General features: G+C 54.5%; 2 protein-coding genes across 3 annotated transcripts in view; both read left to right on the top strand.

Annotated features, from left to right (window-relative positions):
• Positions 1–60: 60 nt before the first annotated feature.
• Positions 61–6,797, top strand: RXRB (retinoid X receptor beta). 2 transcript variants are annotated; one of them, XM_064476371.1, is made up of 10 exons: positions 61–552; positions 1,224–1,471; positions 1,994–2,150; positions 2,510–2,689; positions 3,817–3,989; positions 4,362–4,491; positions 4,621–4,753; positions 4,869–4,960; positions 5,290–5,395; positions 5,531–6,797. In XM_064476371.1, exons 1-10 carry the CDS (start codon positions 321–323, stop codon positions 5,676–5,678), a joined length of 1,599 nt encoding a protein of 532 aa, XP_064332441.1. In that variant the 5' UTR covers positions 61–320; the 3' UTR covers positions 5,679–6,797. The 2 variants fall into 2 exon arrangements, with proteins under 2 accessions (XP_064332441.1, XP_064332440.1); XM_064476370.1 differs by having other exon boundaries at positions 4,857–4,960.
• Positions 6,798–8,004: 1,207 nt separating this feature from the next.
• Positions 8,005–17,732, top strand: part of COL11A2 (collagen type XI alpha 2 chain) — a 28,968-nt gene continuing 19,240 nt past the window's right edge. The window contains exons 1-8 of the mRNA XM_031434966.2: positions 8,005–8,273; positions 10,955–11,104; positions 11,241–11,451; positions 11,915–12,077; positions 13,499–13,690; positions 14,557–14,634; positions 15,279–15,341; positions 15,999–16,178. Of these exons, the coding sequence (XP_031290826.2) occupies positions 8,192–8,273; positions 10,955–11,104; positions 11,241–11,451; positions 11,915–12,077; positions 13,499–13,690; positions 14,557–14,634; positions 15,279–15,341; positions 15,999–16,178 (1,119 nt within the window). The 5' untranslated portion in view covers positions 8,005–8,191. The remainder of the gene's footprint in view (positions 8,274–10,954; positions 11,105–11,240; positions 11,452–11,914; positions 12,078–13,498; positions 13,691–14,556; positions 14,635–15,278; positions 15,342–15,998; positions 16,179–17,732) is intronic.

Genomic DNA, 17,732 nt, shown 5'->3' with positions numbered 1-17,732 from the left:
CTGCCCTGGGGCGCATGCGCCGGCGTGGAGGTTATTTGAGGGGATGCTGGGCGAGGCGGGTTAACAGGCGGGAGGAAACTGCCTCCTCCGTTTCCAACTAGATGAGGGGGCGGGAACTAGTGCGGAGACTTCCCGTCCATACCAAGATGGCTGCCACATTGGCGCTGTCATTTTGGTACAGAGCAGAGCGAAGCGCTTAATTCGACCCGGTCCAGGCCAGAGTCTTTTTCTCTGCGGCTTCCTCGTGCTCAGCTAGTCCCCTGACCAATCCCTGGGAATCCCTGGTACCTCTTCGCTATACCTACACTCAGCCAGGAATCATGTCTTGGGCTGCTCGCCCGCCCTTCCTCCCCCAGCGGCATGCCGCAGGGCAGTGTGGGCCGGTGGGGGTGCGAAAAGAAATGCATTGTGGGGTCGCGTCCCGGTGGCGGCGGCGACGGCCCTGGCTGGATCCCGCAGCGGCGGCGGCGGCGGCAGCAGCCGGAGAACAACAAACCCCGGAGCCGGAGCCGGGGGAGGCTGGACGGGACGGGATGGGCGACAGCGGGCGGGGTGAGTGTCCTAGCGGACGGACAAGCGAGCCAGTGACCGCGTTATCAGCAACCCCTCCCCCCCTCCCTTGGCGCTCTTTCCCAGGCATTCCCGCCCCCTTGTTTGTAAACATGCGTCCCCTCCCTCCCGAGGGCCTTAGCGCCCTCCCCCCGGGGCGGGGCGGGGATGGGAGGGGGAGTTTCCGCCCTGCTGACTGGCCGCCTGAGGCCCTGCACTCAGGAGATCACAGGCGTGGGACACTAGTCCTCGAGATTGAGGACTCTGGACATTTGAAGGCAAATTCTGCGTCCTAGGAGGGGCCTCTTCCGCCTGTCTCTTTTCCCTGCACGTTCTGGCTACTAGCTGGGAATGGAGGGGCTGACTGGTCCACCCCACGTGCTGCCCCACCCACACGAGATGCTCTGGTTTGGGGAGACCAAATGCATTGCTTGGAATTTTGCCTCACCTGAACTATCTTCCTCTCCTTTGTCAACCCCTTCCTCTCACCATGATTAGGAATTAAGTCGTTGTTTGACAACAGGGTGTCTCTGGACTTGGGAAGGGGTGAGGTGCGATGGGGGCGCGGTGAGGGATCAGAGAGAGAATTTTGTGTACGGTTGGATGATGGAAGACTCATTTTCTCTTTTTGTCTCTCCTGTCTTTGTCTGTGCCTGTGTGTACCCCTCCCTCAGATACTCGAAGCCCAGACAGTTCCTCCCCAAATACCCTTCCGCAGGGGGCTACTACCCCTTCTCCTCCTGGGCCGCCCCTACCCGCTTCAGCAGCTGCATCCCTTGGAGGCTCTGGAGCCCCACCCCCAGCCCCGATGCCACCCCCACCACTGGGCTCCCCCTTCCCAGTTATCAGTTCTTCCATGGGGTCCCCCGGTCTGCCCCCTCCAGCTCCTCCAGGATTCTCCGGGCCTGTCAGCAGTCCCCAGGTGAGAGGTTGTGACCCACTTATTGCCTGTCCACTTTCATTTCCTTGTTTTCCTTGTGACCCCAGATCCTTGTGTGAACTTCCTCATGGCCCATTGACCTTCTAGTCCTCTAGTCCCAGCAGGTCTGTGGTCCTTGTGAGACCCCTTGCCCTTCCTGAGGTGGCTGATCTTTCACTGCATACCTCCTCCCCAGCCCTATAAAAAGAACCCCAGCTGTTCTTGATGTGCTTTTCATCTATCAGTGATTTTTTTTTTTTTTGCCCTTTTTGTCCCATCTGCCCTTCTGTGATACAAGCCCTTCAGGGCCACTGTGTTGCACAGTTTCAGGGGGAACTTTCTATCTTATTTCTTTGGGGTTGTGCTCTAGGGGTGGCCCTTCATGTGCACTGCAGTATAAATAGTATCCTTTGTAATGTGCAATGCAGGGCCCTACCTAGGTGGTAGGGAGTGATTTCCATCACCTCTGAGAAATTATCCTTCCCAATGAGTCTCCCTGTGACTTCCCTATTTCCCCCATCCCAGATTAACTCAACAGTGTCGCTCCCTGGGGGTGGGTCTGGCCCCCCTGAAGATGTGAAGCCACCAGTCTTAGGGGTCCGGGGCCTGCACTGTCCACCCCCTCCAGGTGGCCCTGGGGCTGGCAAACGGCTATGTGCAATCTGCGGGGACCGAAGCTCAGGTATGGGGCTCAGGACCAGCAGAGAGGAAAAAGGAGAGTGTGCCATTTACCTTTGCTGGTGGGATTCCCAGGGGCTCATAAGGTTGCCTTAGAGCAAGTGAGCTGGGGGAGGCCTGATGAAGTTAAGGAACCTGCAGCACATATTTGGGATGGGGGTGGTCAGAGGGAGGAGGGGGCTGGTACAGGCTTTTTGAACAGTGAGAAGAGTGGGACTGGATCATCCATCATGTCCTAGTTCCCAGTATCTATTTGGTAAACACAGGATGGACTTAAACTACATCTGCCGGGGGGAGGTTGGAAAGAGTCATAGTAGCACAGAGTCTCTGAGCTGTCTTATTGCTCCTCCTCCCTTCTCATAGGCAAACACTATGGGGTTTACAGCTGTGAGGGCTGCAAAGGCTTCTTCAAGCGCACCATCCGTAAGGACCTGACCTACTCATGCCGGGACAACAAAGACTGCACGGTGGACAAGCGCCAGCGGAACCGCTGTCAATACTGCCGCTATCAAAAGTGCCTGGCCACTGGCATGAAGAGGGAGGGTAAGGACCTGCCCCATCCAGGCCTCCCAGTCTGCCCTGTGGGAGAAGTGGGGAGGAGATGGAGGGAAGACTGCAGGAAAAACTGTACCTCTCAGGAAGGCTGGACTGTTCTCTCTCTCCTCCAGAGGGCGGTGTTTGATTTCCCTCTCCCCTGCTCATCAGCTCTTCTCCCCATACCCTGATCTGGTCCCTTGAGTTTCCTTCTTAATGGTTCTGCCTCTGTGGCCTGCACCTAAGACCTCTCCCTGTTCTGGTGCTAGGGCAGGATAACTTTTCCTTCCCCATGATGGGTTTCTCTAGCTCCCCTTCTCTCACCTGAATAGTTCTTCCTTTCTCTGACCCAGTGCTTCCACTCTGGTCTCCAGCTCCCTGTTATCAGTGTTCTCTTCTCTCTAGGACTCTACCCTCTTAAGCTACAGCCTTTACTGAAGACCTCAGAGCTTCTTTCCCTCTTTTTAAAAAAAAAACTCTATTTTATCTTAAACCTGATTCTGGAATTCTGAGAGAGACACTTAAAGGAGTATATCTTGGTCACATCCCTCATTTTAGAGAAGATGAGCCTGAGGCCTTTCCCAAGGGCATGCAATAAAAGAGTGTCAGGTCTGGGATCAGAACCCACATCCCAAAGATCCAGGCCAGTGCTCCTTTTCCTGCCTCTTTGTTGAGGCAGAAGAGCACCAGATTTGTGGTCAGGCACACTTAAATTTAGTTGTATGACTTGCCTTGTATTGTGTGAGCTTGGGAAAGCTGTTTAATAAATTGCCCCAAATTCATTATCTTTAAAAATGAGGACAAGAGCTCACAGGGTTGTTATAATAATTGAGTGAATGTTAAAGTGTGCTTGGCATGTTTCTTAGTGTGTAGTAGGCTCTCAGTTTAAATGTTAGCTTTCTCTCTAACTCCTTTACTCACCCTTTTACTTCTCCTTCTTGGTTTATTTATCTGTCCTTTTATAACTCCTGCTCCTAGAGTGCCCCCAGTCTGCAGTTGTTTCAAGTGGCTTCCCTGATTTCTATAAATATCTCCTAAGGACTCTGAGACCCTGATAAAGCCCTAAGGACATTTTGGAATCCCCTCATGGCTGGCTGCTGACTTTCCACTTTTTTCTCCTTTCTCCTTCCCCCCAGCGGTACAGGAGGAGCGTCAGCGGGGGAAGGACAAAGATGGGGATGGGGAGGGGGCTGGGGGAGCCCCTGAGGAGATGCCGGTGGACAGGATCCTGGAGGCAGAGCTTGCTGTGGAACAGAAGAGTGACCAGGGCGTTGAGGGTCCTGGGGGAACCGGGGGTGGCGGCAGCAGCGTGAGTGATGGGGTCAATCTACTCTTCTTCCTGATGGCGGGTGGCGGGGGTTGGGTGGGAGTCTAGGTCCGTTCTATCTCCCCCTGCCTTCCCCTCACAACCCACCTAACACTGCCTGGGACTGGAGGTGCTGCCAAACAAGGTCTCAAACATCTGAGGTGGGTGTGATAGCATTCTCTGTCCCCACTCCCAAAACAACCCACTGGCAGAACCACAGGCAAGTCCTGAATAATTGTCAAAAGAGAAGGAATTGGTTCAGTTGGGGGCTTGAAGAGAAACTGCAAATAAGGAAAGTTGTCAAAAGCCTCTTACAAGGGTGGCTCCCAGTGTACTTCCAAACCTTCCATAACTCTTACCCCCCACCCCCTGCAGCCAAATGACCCAGTGACTAACATCTGTCAGGCAGCTGACAAGCAGCTATTCACGCTTGTTGAGTGGGCGAAGAGGATCCCACACTTTTCCTCCTTGCCGCTGGATGACCAGGTCATACTGCTGCGGGCAGGTCAGTGACCTTGGATCCTTTTGACTTTTGACCCCTTGTCATTTGACCTCTCTTGGACCTCTTCCTTTGATATGCTTTGAATCCCATGGCCTGATCCCTGGCTCCTGACCCCTGCTGCCCCCCACTCAGGCTGGAACGAGCTCCTCATTGCCTCCTTCTCTCACCGATCCATTGATGTCCGAGATGGCATCCTCCTCGCCACAGGTCTTCACGTACACCGCAACTCAGCCCATTCCGCAGGCGTGGGAGCCATCTTTGACCGGTCAGTGGCCCTCGGCTGGGCTGGCCTATAGGAAGAAGGGGTGGGGCTATAGGCTGGTCCGTGTCCAAGGCTGGCTGAGCTGTGACCTTTGAGTGACCTGCAGGTCCCTCTCCAGGGTGCTGACAGAGCTAGTGTCCAAAATGCGTGACATGAGGATGGACAAGACAGAACTTGGCTGCCTGAGGGCAATCATTCTGTTCAACCCAGGTAAGAGGAGGATTACCCTTATCTCTCAAGAGAAGGCAACCTTGGAGCCTCCTCTTCTTCGGAGACTCCTAAGTTACTCAGCTGTCCCCCTCAGTAAGATCCTCAACCTGGAAATCTCCCAGGTGACCAAGAAAAACCCACATCCACTGATAACGTTCCCCTTCTGACCCCATTCCACAAACCCCATGTGCCCTGCTTCCCTTGCCAGGCATCTGGTGAAGGGCATGTAGGTGGGGCCCAAAAGGGACATGGTGTGGGCCACATCTCCGTGTTTGTCCTGATTTCATTTGTCTTTCTTCCTGTTTCTCCTCTCTCCCCTGCCATCTCAGATGCCAAGGGCCTCTCCAACCCCAGTGAGGTAGAGGTCCTGCGGGAGAAAGTGTATGCATCACTGGAAACCTACTGCAAACAGAAGTACCCTGAGCAGCAGGGACGGTGAGAAGGAGCTGTGGGCCTGAGGGGTTGTAGGAACTGAGGCTCCCCCTGGGGTAGGGGGTGGGGTGCCACGAGGGTGTGTTCAGGGCCTGTGTGGCTCCAGCTCTCATTCTGCTTCTCCCACCCCCACCTTAGGTTTGCCAAGCTGCTGCTGCGTCTTCCTGCTCTCAGGTCCATAGGCCTTAAGTGTCTAGAGCATCTGTTTTTCTTCAAGCTCATTGGTGACACCCCCATTGACACCTTCCTCATGGAGATGCTTGAGGCTCCCCACCAGCTGGCCTGAGCCCACACCCAAAGGTGGTGCTCCTCAAGCTTGAGGAGGGCACGTCAGAGAGGGACTCCGAGCCTCGGGCAGGGTTGGGAGGGGCCATGTTTCTAGAATTTTGGAGGGGTGAGGAGTTCAGGGCAGAACTGAGACCTCCAAGGAGGGGGGGTCCCTAAACCCTCCAAGGGTTTGCCTGATATCCCGTCAGAGGGGACCCCAGATCACTGCAAGGGCTGGACCTCTCCCTTCAGTGGCCTTGAGTCTCTGAACTTGTGTGGTTCTGCCATGGTTTGGGGTGCTTTCTCACCCCCTGCCTGGAGGGACCTCTCCTTCCCCCAGCACAAAGCACTGGCCTTGCTCCCAGGACCTTGCTTCCTTCTCATCTTGTCTCACTTAGTCCCCCATCTGAAGAGTGGAAATGGGAACTTCTCCAGAGATGGATATTAGGGGGCAGGCCCCCCAAACTGATAGACATGGGAGTAAGGCTCTGACAGGCCTTCCTCTAACCAAGCCTGGCAGATGGAGCTACTCTGAAAGAAGGAGGGGGCCCTGTCGCTGTCTCCTGTCCAGAGTGCCCTCTCCCACTTCACCTCCTGCAGTCAGACTGAAAAATAAAAAGGTGATGGTGGTTAAGGGCTGGGTGGAGTTGTAGGAATCCATCTGCTATTTTTAATTTTCTTTAAGGATAGAGACTTGCAGTTAGACTCAAAGAAGTACTGTACTTTCCTAGGTTGACTAAGAAATGCCAGTGGTGGAGGTGGTGTTTGGGAAAGGCAGGGCTCTGAGATGATCTGTCTTGGGCTCCTCAAGCACTGGCCTTCCCAACGCTCTCCCCCCAACTCTTCCTGTTAAACTTGGGGAAGGGGCCTGGGCTGTGATGGCAGGGCAGGGGGTGGTTTGGTGAGTAGTCCTCGGGCTCTTCCCTTCACAGCTCTCCCCCTAGCCCTGGACACACACACAAAAGGTTGGGGGTCACAGGAACCTGGCCTGAGAATTGAGGAGCGATGGCCTGTCTGCAGAGATGGGGTGCTGGGGCTGCATGATTTTTGCCCTGCAGCTCTTCTCTCTGGGGTTCCTTTTCCCTCTCGTACACTCACACATAAAATCGCTTTCAAATTAAAATTGCTGTTTTCTGGACTGAGATGACTGTATTGGGGTTGCGGGGGCAGCGCTGCATCGGGCTGGCTGGGTGTTGGGGGGTGGTATCCGGTCGGGAGCTCCGGATGGGCTCCCTTGACGCCGCCGAGGTTCCCTGGGGCCTGAGAGGCGGGCACAGCGTGGGGGACACAAGGCGCGCTTTGTCGCGGAGGGGGGGGAGAGGGTGTGCCAGGCTGGGGGCGGGGCCGGCCGGAGGAGGAAGGGGGGGCGGCCCGCTCTTTCAAAGGCGCCTTGTTCGCCTGCGCCCTCCTAAGCGCCAGCGGGCGGCGGCGCCTCGGCTCGCTCTGGTCTTCCCTCCGGCCGCGCCGCGGGCTCCGGGCAGACCCGGCGCCGTGCCCGTTCGTGGGGGCGCACTGGGCGCTGAACGCCACGGCCTCCTCAGGCGTTGCCCGCCTGTAGGCGGCCTCTCGTCCCCGAGTGACCCCGTTTCCCGGGGCTCTGCCAACTAGCGTCGACGGCCCCCTTCACCTCTCCACTGGGTGCCTTTCCACCTGGGCTCCCGGACGCCTTTACGTCGTCCCCCATTTTCATCTCCTTGGACTGGATTAGCCTGTTTGTGGGTCTGTCCAGTCTCTGGCCTCCCCTCTAACCACCCTCCCTCCTCGCCACCCCCCTCGCTCCCAGTGGCCGTCGAGTTGCAGGTCTCTAGTCGCTATCTATAGCCTTGTCTATAAATACCCCTGCCCCAGGCCGGGCTCTGTAATTACACCGGGCGGGGCGAGGGGAAATAATTATGGAGACCCGATGGGGTGGGGGCGAGGTAGCGACCCCCAGACCCGCCTCTCCCCTCCCACTGTATCCTAAGCCCCGCCCAGGACTCTGCTGAACGGGGGTTCTGGGCCCCCAAGGAGGAGGAACGGGGGAGGGGTATTGTGACTGGACATTTGGGTTCCCCCAAAAGAAAAAGACTGGGAAAGAGATATTGGGGTTCCCGAAAAGAGAATCCTAGGGTACAGACCATTGAGTCCCTTCAAGAAGCAGAAGCGAGTAGTCCTAGGGTCAGTGAGGGAGAGTTCCCATTCACGCCCCCCCCAACCAGGTGGAGATCAAGGGTGGGGTTTCCCCTCGGTGGCTGTGGGCGGGCTCCTGGAGGCGGGGGCTGGGCCGGGGGCGGGAGCGAGGTGGGGGCTCTGGCCGCTGGGGTGGCCGGGGACACACAGGAGCGGCGGCCACCGAGGAGGGAGCAGCGCCGGGCCCCCGACGGCGTCTGACTGCATGGAGCTGGGCCACTGAGAGCTGTCGCCAACCGACAGCCTCTGACTTCCCCGGGACCCCGGCGTCGGAGCCTGATCCTTCTCTCCTGACAGCTTCGGGGCATCCAGCGCCTCCAGCTGCCCCTGGGTCCCTGGGACCTGGCGTTCGGGGCGCCAGCTATGGAGCGGTGCAGCCGCTGCCATCGTCTCCTCCTGCTAGTACCGCTGGTGCTGGGGCTGAGCGCGGCTCGGGCCTGGGCAGGTAAGGGGAATCCCAACGCCTGGGTCCTCGGAATCAGGCTGGAGCTCCGAGTACCTCCGGGGCAGGGGACAGCTGATGCCTGGGGAGGGGGGAAGCTTCTGAATCCCAGACTGGCATTTGGGGAGTCAAGAGTCCAGGCTGGAGAGCAGGACATCCGTGTTTCTTGGAGTCAGGGTGAGGATCTCTTTCTCTCCTTGAAGTGACTAGGGGAGGGCAGGTAAGGCTGAAAGGTGGAGGATCACCTGAGAGCCCGTCAGTGGGGCTGGATGCTGGGGTCCTCTGGCTGGGCCAAGGTGGTCCAGCCTGTGCTGGAGTCGGGGATAGATGCCAGTGTTGATGGGTGAGGGGTGCATATATGTCTTCTGGTCTTTCTGCCTGTATCTCTGGAGTAAGAGGGGAGCATCTGTGGGTCAGAGCAGAGCCTAGCAAGTAGAGAAAGAAAGGATGCCTAGACTATTTGTCCCATTGGCTTCCCTGACAGGAACCCCTTCCCCCTCCCTGTGCCCTCGATGCTGCCACGCGGCTGGCTCTGGGGAGCACTGGGGCTGGCTGCCAACAGGACGGCCGCTGGACAGGCCAGGATCAGGTGTCTGAGGCAGGAGCCAACTCTTTGCATTCCTACCCTCCCCCTCCCCCTCAGGCCTGCCCGGCTCCCCTGGGTCCCTAGTGTCCACAATCCCAATCTTTTCTTCTTTCCCCCAGCATCTAGAAGTCCTTTCTCCTAGGAAAGGGGGTTTGACATCATCGGAGAGGAAGGGGCTGGGAGTACCTACGTATCAGGCAGGCTGGAGTAAGGCCCCCCACTCCATGCTGATTTGCATATAACATGATTATTCACTTCTCTGTTCTGGGGGGAAAATGGTCAGAATAACAGCATAAAGGATTTAGATTAGATTACAGAAGGAAGAACTTTCCAGATAGGAGGAGCATGAGGCTTAGGGATAGAAAATTGAAGTGGATTGTCTGTAGATTCTAAGAGTCTTTTTTAGGGAGAAAAGGGACCCTTTAGCACTGAGGCAGGGAGATGGCTGAGATGACTGTCTCTTACTTTAGGGCTGAGTGGGTAGAGGTGGGACTCTATAGGAAAATGGGTTAGTGTGGGATTCATAAGAGTAAAAAAAATGGGGCTGAATTAGTGTGGAATTCATAACAGTAAAGAATGGGGCATTTCGGGGGCCAGAGGTACAGTGGTGCAGGGGTGATAGGGCAACCAGTGGGGATACTGGGGCAGATTGAGGCCAGAGACAGTGGGCCACATATGTGGCTTGAAGAGGGAAGATGGGTGGGCAGACGTGTGGGTAGGTTGTCTATAGGATGGAACTGCACTCTCCTGGGGTTTGGTGGAGGATGGGGGCCTCTGAGGTCTCCTTGGCCTGGGGTCTCTGTGAGTCTCTGTGTCTCTGTCTCACTTACCCTTCGTCTCTCAAAGCGGCCCTTGTGTGTTGGTGTTTGCGGAGCTGCCACACGCGGGGGCCAGGCTAGGGCAGGGGGGTGGGAGGGGGCAAGGCCGTGGTTTCCCGGCTTCTGGACTCAAAGGGCCTTTTCTCTGCCTGCCCGCCCCACCTCACCCACCCCACCCAGCTCCACTCTCCTGATCACCCTGGCCCCTGCCCTGCCCGACACTTTTATGAAAGTTTTGCTGGAACTTTCTTTGGGATTTTTCCAATCTGGAGCTGATGGTGTGAGAAGTATGTGTATTGGGGGAGCAAATGAGGGAGAGGTGACCTTTGTTTTTCTGGGAGTTTGAACTCTTCGGAAGCTGAGTTCAAGGTGAATAGGGCTGATGGCCTGAGTCTTGAATCTTTGGATTGTGGGTTGTGGGGGTGGTGGGGCAGTGTTGGAGTTCCAGGTGTGGGGAGCTTGCCCGGATTTTGGGCAAAGACTCTGATGGGATCCACAGATGTGTGGCTCTGGGCCCTGGACCTGCTCCGGCTCCGCGTGGCAGCTTCAGGCTCCTCACCCGCCCCCGCCCCCCAGCCCATCTCACCAGCCAGGGGCACAGGCTCCTGGGGTGGCTCTTTCTTGTATCTCCTTCCTCTGCATGCCCAGACACTGGAACTGCAGCAGCTTGAAGCCCCATTCCCCATAAAGCCGCCTCTCTGCTCCCTCCCTGATGGCACCCCTGTACCTCCTGTGCCCAGAATGATTGTTTGCCCAGATGTTGTTTGTGCTGGAGACGTGGGACAGAGGCCAGAGACCCAGACACCAACAGATATGGAAAGGGAGTGAGAGAGGGAGAAAGACGGGGAAAGGAAAAGATGTGAGGGACATAGAGGAAGACAGGAGAGTCAGGGAGAGAGAAACACCAACAGGTACGAGACGGAGAATAAGAGTGACAGAGTAAGAGAGAGAAGGGGAGACAGGTGGAGAGTTGAGAGAGAGATTAAGAGAGAAAATAGAGATTCATAGGCTGAAAGACAGAGGGAGAGGGAGGGGGACAGAGGCTGGGTGAGAGGGGGGCAGTCCTGGGCATGGAGCTGAATACAGGGTCGGTGCTGCCCTTTGCCAGGTGTTTCTTGTTTTCCATCCATTCAGTCCCTGTTCAGGAGCAAGTCAGGGAGAGGTGACTTGTCTTCCAGGGAGGCTGAGCCCCAGGAAGCTGAGCTCTTGACCCCAAATGTCCCCTATTTGGGTCCTCCTGAGAGTGTGTCCCTTCCCCTGATCATCGTGGATTCTCCCAGGTGCGCCCCCTGTGGACTTGCTTCGGGCCCTGAGGTTCCCCTCCCTCCCTGATGGTGTCTGGAAGGCGAGAGGCATCTGTCCATCTGATGTGGCCTACCGAGTGTCCCGACCTGCCCAGCTCAGTGCACCCACCCGCCAGCTCTTCCCAGGTATGGGTGACCTGCTGGAGCAGGGAGAGCTGGGGGAGGTCACCAGGTGGGGTCTGGGATTAGACACCAGAAGGGAAGGGGTTTATGGCTCGTTTTGCTTCTCACTCCATCTGTGTGTGTCTCTCTCGGGTACCAGGAGGCTTTCCGAAAGATTTCTCTTTGCTGACTACCGTCCGGACGCGCCCTGGCCTCCAGGCTCCCCTGCTGACACTCTACAGTGCCCAGGGTGTCCGACAGCTGGGCCTGGAGCTTGGCCGACCTGTCCGCTTCTTATATGAGGACCAGACCGGCCGGCCTCAGCCTCCAGCTCAGCCTGTCTTCCGAGGCCTCAGCCTAGCAGATGGCAAGTAAGTCAGTTTGCTCTTCTGGTCCATCTGGCCTATTCTTTCAGGAGCTCCCCTCTGGCCCTCACCCCCAGAACCCTCACTCCTTAATCTAGGAACCCCTGCCAATTCTTTGGGCCACAACTCACCCATTGCCCAAACTTCAGTCACTTCTAGCCCCCGGTTTGGACTTTAGAGTTTAAATCCTTGCCTGTAGTACTACCTTGTGTCTTGGGTGTGTTACTTGACTTTTTTGAGTCTCGGTTTGAAAAATAGAGATGATAGAATTGTGAGAATCAAAGGATAAAACTGTTGCATGGTTTCTGGTGCATCATAAGCACTCGATAAATGGTGGCTACTGTGATTGCTATTCTTGTTATCATTGGCTTGTCAACCCTTCCATCAGTTGCTCCCCAGCCCCCTTGACTTCCCCTCTTCAGTCAGTCACTTGAACCTCTCCCCCCGGCACACCATACCCCATGACCAGGTGGCACCGTGTGGCTGTGGCTGTGAAGGGCCAGTCTGTCACCCTCATAATTGACTGCAAGAAACGAGTCACCCGGCCCCTCCCCCGAAATGCTCAACCAGTATTGGATACCCTTGGAGTGATAATCTTTGGTGCTCGTATCTTGGATGAAGAAGTCTTTGAGGTAAGCAGAGCAATGAGAGCAAGGCGTGATTTCTCCTGTATCTTGTGTCCACTCCCCTTCTGACCTCAGTACTCCATCTTCCTATGCCCTAACCCTTCACTTTTTCCTCTCCTAAATTTCTATTTCCATTTCTTATTCACAGGGCTAATTTTTTTCTATAGGAAAACTAAGTGCCCACTTATATGGCAGGATTGTCCACAGCCACTTATTCTGTCACTCAGTTTTCATTAATCCACCCATCCATCCATCCCTTCAATGGATTTATCTTTCCACCCATCCATTCGCCCTTCCATCCATTTACACACTCACCCACCTACTCAAGCATTCAGGCTTGTATCCTCCCACCCGCGCATTTTTCCCTTGCTCAGCCACTCCCTTCCTTTAAATCACCTACCTATCCATTTATACTTCCATCCATTAACCCATCCATGCACCTATTCACTCATCCATCCACCCACCCACTCCATCTACCTATGTATGCATCCAGCCACCCATTTACCCACCCATCTCCTCACCCACCTACTCTCCATCCAGCCATTTATTCAATTCCATCCATCTAATCTGTTTCTGTCTACACTGTACCACCCATTTATGTACCCACCAATCCACCCATGGATACATTCATTCATTCACCATCCATCAACTCTCCCATTCAGTCATGCATTTGAGCCCCCATTCACCCACCTACTCACCCATCTATCTATCCATCCATCCACCCACCCAGCCAGTCAGTGTTTTCTGAATACCTGCTGGCCCAGTGCCAAGGAGAACACAGAAGAATAGTATAAGGTCTCTATCATCCCAAGGAGCTCCCAGTTCCACTCTAGAGATGAGACAGTATCCCCAAACTACAACACTATGCAGGGTGTGCTAAGCACCATGTGTGGGCACAAATAAATGCCACGGGAAGTCAGACGTGGCTCCCCCCTCCGCCATTTCCAAAGGTCCTGAGAATTCTCACTGTTACTGCCATTGGAAACCAGAAACTCTGCAACTAAGGTTGGACCACGGTCTCCAGAAGCCTCTGAAAAAAGGCTCATGCATTACCACAGGGGCAGGGGATAGGCCAAGAGTTGAACTTAGAGTTGGAAGGCTTGAATTCTAGTTCTGACTGTACCACTTTGAGTGACTTTGGGTCAGTCATTACCTCTTTCAACTTTTATGGATGGAATGTGTTTGGAAAATGGGCATAAAGATCCTTGTCCTACTGACTTTCCCAGTTGTTGTGAAGGGATTATGAATGAGAAGATCCTTTGAAAACTGCAAAGAACTGTGCATGTGGGAAGGTTGATAATGACCTTCTCCATTATATCGTCTTACCTTAGATTGGCCTCCTACCCTGTGTCCCAGACTATACCCTTTGTCTTTCTAAAGCCCTCTCTGCCCTTCTCCATTGCTGTTCCTTCCTCTTGTCTTTGTAGGGTGATGTCCAGGAACTTGTCATTGTCCCGGGGGTGCAAGCTGCCTACGATTCGTGTGAACAGAAGGAGCTGGAGTGTGAGAGGGGTTGGAGAGAGAGACCTCAGAAACAACAGTCTCACAGATCCCAGAGATCTCTGAAGCAGCAACCATCAAGACTTCATAGGCCGCAAAACCAGGAACCCCAGCAGCAGGTGAGGGAGCTGCGCCAACCCCAACCTGCAGTACACCCCAGGGGGGGTGACACCCTCACATCTCCCCAGGGGAATTCCCCCAATGTTCCAGAGCTCCCCATCCTATTTTGGGCTCCTGTTCTCCCCTCCTTTTTGCCCCTCCCCAAACATCCCCTCTATTCTCATCACAACCCCCTCCTCCCAGTCCTCATTCATCAACCTTTTTATTTTCATTTAAAAATAAAAAGAGTCATTATAAAGAATTCGTGGCTGGGAACTGTGTCCCCTCCTTATGTCTCCTCTGCTAGTCTTCCTGGAACTGTGTCCTTGGGTTTTCCATGCCTTCCTTGAATTAAGAGATTGGGATACAGTGGAGGGTGGGAGTAAGACTTGGGGATGGAGGATGGGAGAGCAGAGGAGGGGAGAGACAGAAGCAGGGAGGAAGAAGCTGAAATGGTAAGACTTAGGAGGAGAAACGGGGAAGGAGTAGGCAGTAGAGGAAATCCCAAAGGAGGAGTGGGTCTGTGCAAGTGTGGATGTGGGGGCCGAGTCTCTGGCCCCTTGCATGTGGAGGTGCAGGATAAGGGGCTGTGGTGGGGGGAGGGGAAGGGAGACCCAGACTGGGTGGAATCTCGGCAGTTGGGTGGCAGATACGATCGGGGGTCAGTGGTCTGAAGATTGGAGGGTCAATCTCTTAATCATGTCTACTTCTGTCCCACATGCGGGACCCAATCCCACCCCTTTCTCACCCCTCCCCATCTTTCTCCTGATCCCTGCCCCTCCTTTCATCCCCAACTTCCACACCACTTCCTCATCTCCCCCCCATCCTTCCTCCCCCCACCCTCCCCTCCTCCCCACCTATTCCTCTGCCCCTTCCCTAACCCCAGTCCATTGAGTCTCTCTACTATGACTACGAGCCCCCCTATTATGATGTGATGACTGCGGGGACAACCCCTGATTATCAGGTAAACTTGAGGGACCCCCTTCCTTTCTTCCATTCCTCCCACCACCCCTTGCAAACACCTGTGATGTCTTCCTCCCCTCCGAAGGTGTGGGGAGAGCCACCTGATATTTAGATCATGGATGTTTCCTCACTGCCCCATCCCATGTCTCTCTGCTGCAGTGGCCTTCAAGCCCCAGCCACAGGGCTCCCCCTCCCCACAGGGGGCGTCGGACCCCTCCCCGAAAGCCTACCCCACCTGCCAAGAGGTCAGCGGCCCGGCAGGCATCCCCCTCACCAGGCCGGAGGTCCTCTCGAATTGGAGGTTCTAGCCCGGCCCGGGGCCAGCCTCCCCTCTCCCGGCACCCAGCTCGGCGGGCAGCTCCCCCCACTGCCCGGGGCCCCCCCAGGACCAGAGGCAGCAGTTACCGGCAGGTAGAGCTGGGGTATCCAGATCTCTGCCCCCAAACCTCTATGGCCTTGGAGATTCACTCTCCCCAGTCTGTCCCCCTTCCAAAGGGTCTGCAAGATCTGTGATTTCCCCCACCCCCCAGCACAGACAGACACAGCCCTCAGGGGGGACGAGGTGCTGCTTTGCCTCCCTTTCTGCTAACCTCTCTCCTTCCTTGCCACCCCATGCTACTCTTTTCCCCCCTCACTTCGGGTTAGGACCCCACCCCAGGTGGAGAGGAAGGAATCCTGGAGTCAAGCCCCTCGCCACCCCCTGAGGAGGTAACTCCATCCCCCTCCCTCATCCCAGCTGGGGGCTGTGGGTGTCTATGACCCACTTCCCTTGCCCCTTGCGTCTTGATGAATTAGCCCCTCCTCTGGCCGGAGGGCTCTTTGTCATGTCCATGTATGACCTTCTGTGTGGTCACTCAAGACCTATTGGTCTGTTTGTCCCCCTCAGTACAGCCATTTTTATTCCGTGTCCATGTCTCCTGCCAGGATTCTTTGATTCTGGAGTAACCTCCTCTCCCTGTTAGTGTCAAGTGGGTTTACTTTTGGTTCCCAGGAGCCATTTTCTGTCCAATGTGTCACTTTTTCTCTTCTCCCCGTCTTTCCATCCATTTCTTTAGTCATTCCTGGGCTCTTTTGTCTCTGATTATGTCCATGGGCTGTCCATTCATGTCCAGCCCTCCGGCCATTTTCTTCTTACCCATCATTCCTTCCACCCGGGCCCGTTTTCTGGACACCCCTCCTCATTTGGGGTCTTTGATGGCCAACCCCCTTCTATACAACTGCTCCCCTTGCTCTTCTTGGGAGGAAAACTCCTGTCCGAGTTACCCTCAGAATCCTTTGGGCTGGAGTTGTCACACTCTGGGGTCCAGGGAAAACCTCTGGGCCCTAATGCCCCTGTCTACCCCCTATCTCCCCATCCCCGGGAAGGAGCAGACAGATCTCCAGGTCCCCTCCACAGCCGACAGGTTCCTGACAGAGGAATATGGGGAGGGTGGCACAGACCCCCCAGCAGGGCCCTACGATTACACCTATGGCTATGGGGACGATTATCGTGAGGAGACGGAGCTTGGCCCTGCCCTCTCTGCGGAGACAGCCCACTCAGGAGCCGTAAGTGAAAGGAGCTCCTCTTCCATTCTTGACCTCCAGTGGGAGCTACCAGAATTGCTTCCTATTGTTTTTTGTTTATTGTCTGTTGTCTGTGAACTACTTCCCATTGGTGGTTTGCCATTTTCTATTCACATAAGATGTGTCTGTTGCTTGAAAATATTACTTCCTGCCTTCCCTTGCCCAGTGACTTACTTACCCTGACTCCTTATGGATCCTTCTGTCCAGGGCAGTTGGTTTTGTTGTTGTTGTTTTATTCTATGGCCACTTCCTGTCTTTCTTGGACACTTCTTGTCTCAATCAAACTAGATTTAATAAAATTTTTGGTCAATAAGCCCCTACCTTGTGTCCATTTTCAGTCTGTCTCCATCATTTCTTCTTGGTCAAAACAATTTCTTATCCATGTTGCTGCCAGACAATGTAACTTCTTCTGTCAGATTTTCTAACCTACAGGCCACTTTCTGTCTGCCCCCTCCTGTCTTCTCCAGCCATGGCATCCATCCTGGTGACTGGATCAGATGGGACTGGAAGGGACTTATTATTTGTGTTTCAGCTCTAGTTTTTCATGGTGTCCTATACTTTGATAATAAGCCACTTCCTATGTGTCTCAGGTCATCCAAATCATAAAGTTTCCATTGTGGGCCTAGATATTTATCATGGCCACTTCCTGTGTGTACTAGCCTTGATATTTGTGTTTGCTGGAAGAATTGCCTTTAATTGTCATAATCCATTTCCAAGAAGCACTTTCTGTCTGCTTTGTGAATTTCTTTTCTCTCTTGGTCATGGTCACCATGTTGTTATTGAAGGTCCACTTCCTGGATCCTCTTTTCTTGATTGCTTCCTGTCTGTCCAACCACTTCCTGTTTATCCGGTTCATTTTCTAGCCATCTTGGCCATGTTTAATTTTTCTTGGCCCTGGTATCATTCTTGCTTCCAAATGTTTGTCTCTTTGTTCTGTCTCCCTTAATTGTGTCCCATGTTTTCAACCACTCCCTATCAGTGGGGATATTTCCTGTCTATTTCATTTCATCTTTTGCCTGCCTTGCAGTTGGAGCTGCCACCTCTACCCTGCTGACTCAGCCCACCTTCCCTTCTCTAATATTGCCACCTCTGACCCTCTGCTGCTTTCTGGAAATCTAGGGTCAGTGTGGGATATGGGAGAGTTTGGAAACTGATCATTATTGTTTGGTCAGGATGGAGGTAGAGGGGGGCATTTTGAAGGTCTTTGTTGAAGAGTGGGAGGTGCTGGAGGATATCCTCCCTTCTCTTTGTCCTTATCTTGGTTCTGGCTCCAGATTTGGGGGTGGGCATCTGAGTGGAAGAGAGGCTACTGGTGGGCTTGAAGTATACATGAGGGCCAGAAGAAGGGTGTAGCATCCTTGATGGGAGAGGAACTGGGAGGACTTGAGGGGCTCTGCTCTGGGACTTGAGTAACTGAGCCCAAGAGCTGTATTTTCCAAAAAAACAGTTATGAGGTCTAATTTTGGGATATCAGCGGGGACTGCTCTCCACATCTACTTAGAGTATGAATGTTTAACCTCTGGGGAGTTTTACTTG

This window comes from Camelus dromedarius, chromosome 19 (assembly GCF_036321535.1).
Source record: "Camelus dromedarius isolate mCamDro1 chromosome 19, mCamDro1.pat, whole genome shotgun sequence".
Lineage (NCBI taxonomy): Eukaryota > Metazoa > Chordata > Mammalia > Artiodactyla > Camelidae > Camelus > Camelus dromedarius.
Note: the sequence above shows the minus strand (reverse complement) of the source record. Positions and strands in the feature narration are given on the sequence as shown.

Bases quoted from the DNA above. Each gene is read 5' to 3' on its own strand.
- RXRB (XM_064476370.1), top strand. From the start codon at position 321: ATGTCTTGGGCTGCTCGCCCGCCCTTCCTCCCCCAGCGGCATGCCGCA. The intron at 2,690-3,816 runs GTAAGGACCTGC...CCTTCCCCCCAG, and splicing joins CACTGGCATGAAGAGGGAGG to CGGTACAGGAGGAGCGTCAG. The intron at 4,492-4,620 runs GTCAGTGACCTT...CCCCCCACTCAG, and splicing joins GGTCATACTGCTGCGGGCAG to GCTGGAACGAGCTCCTCATT.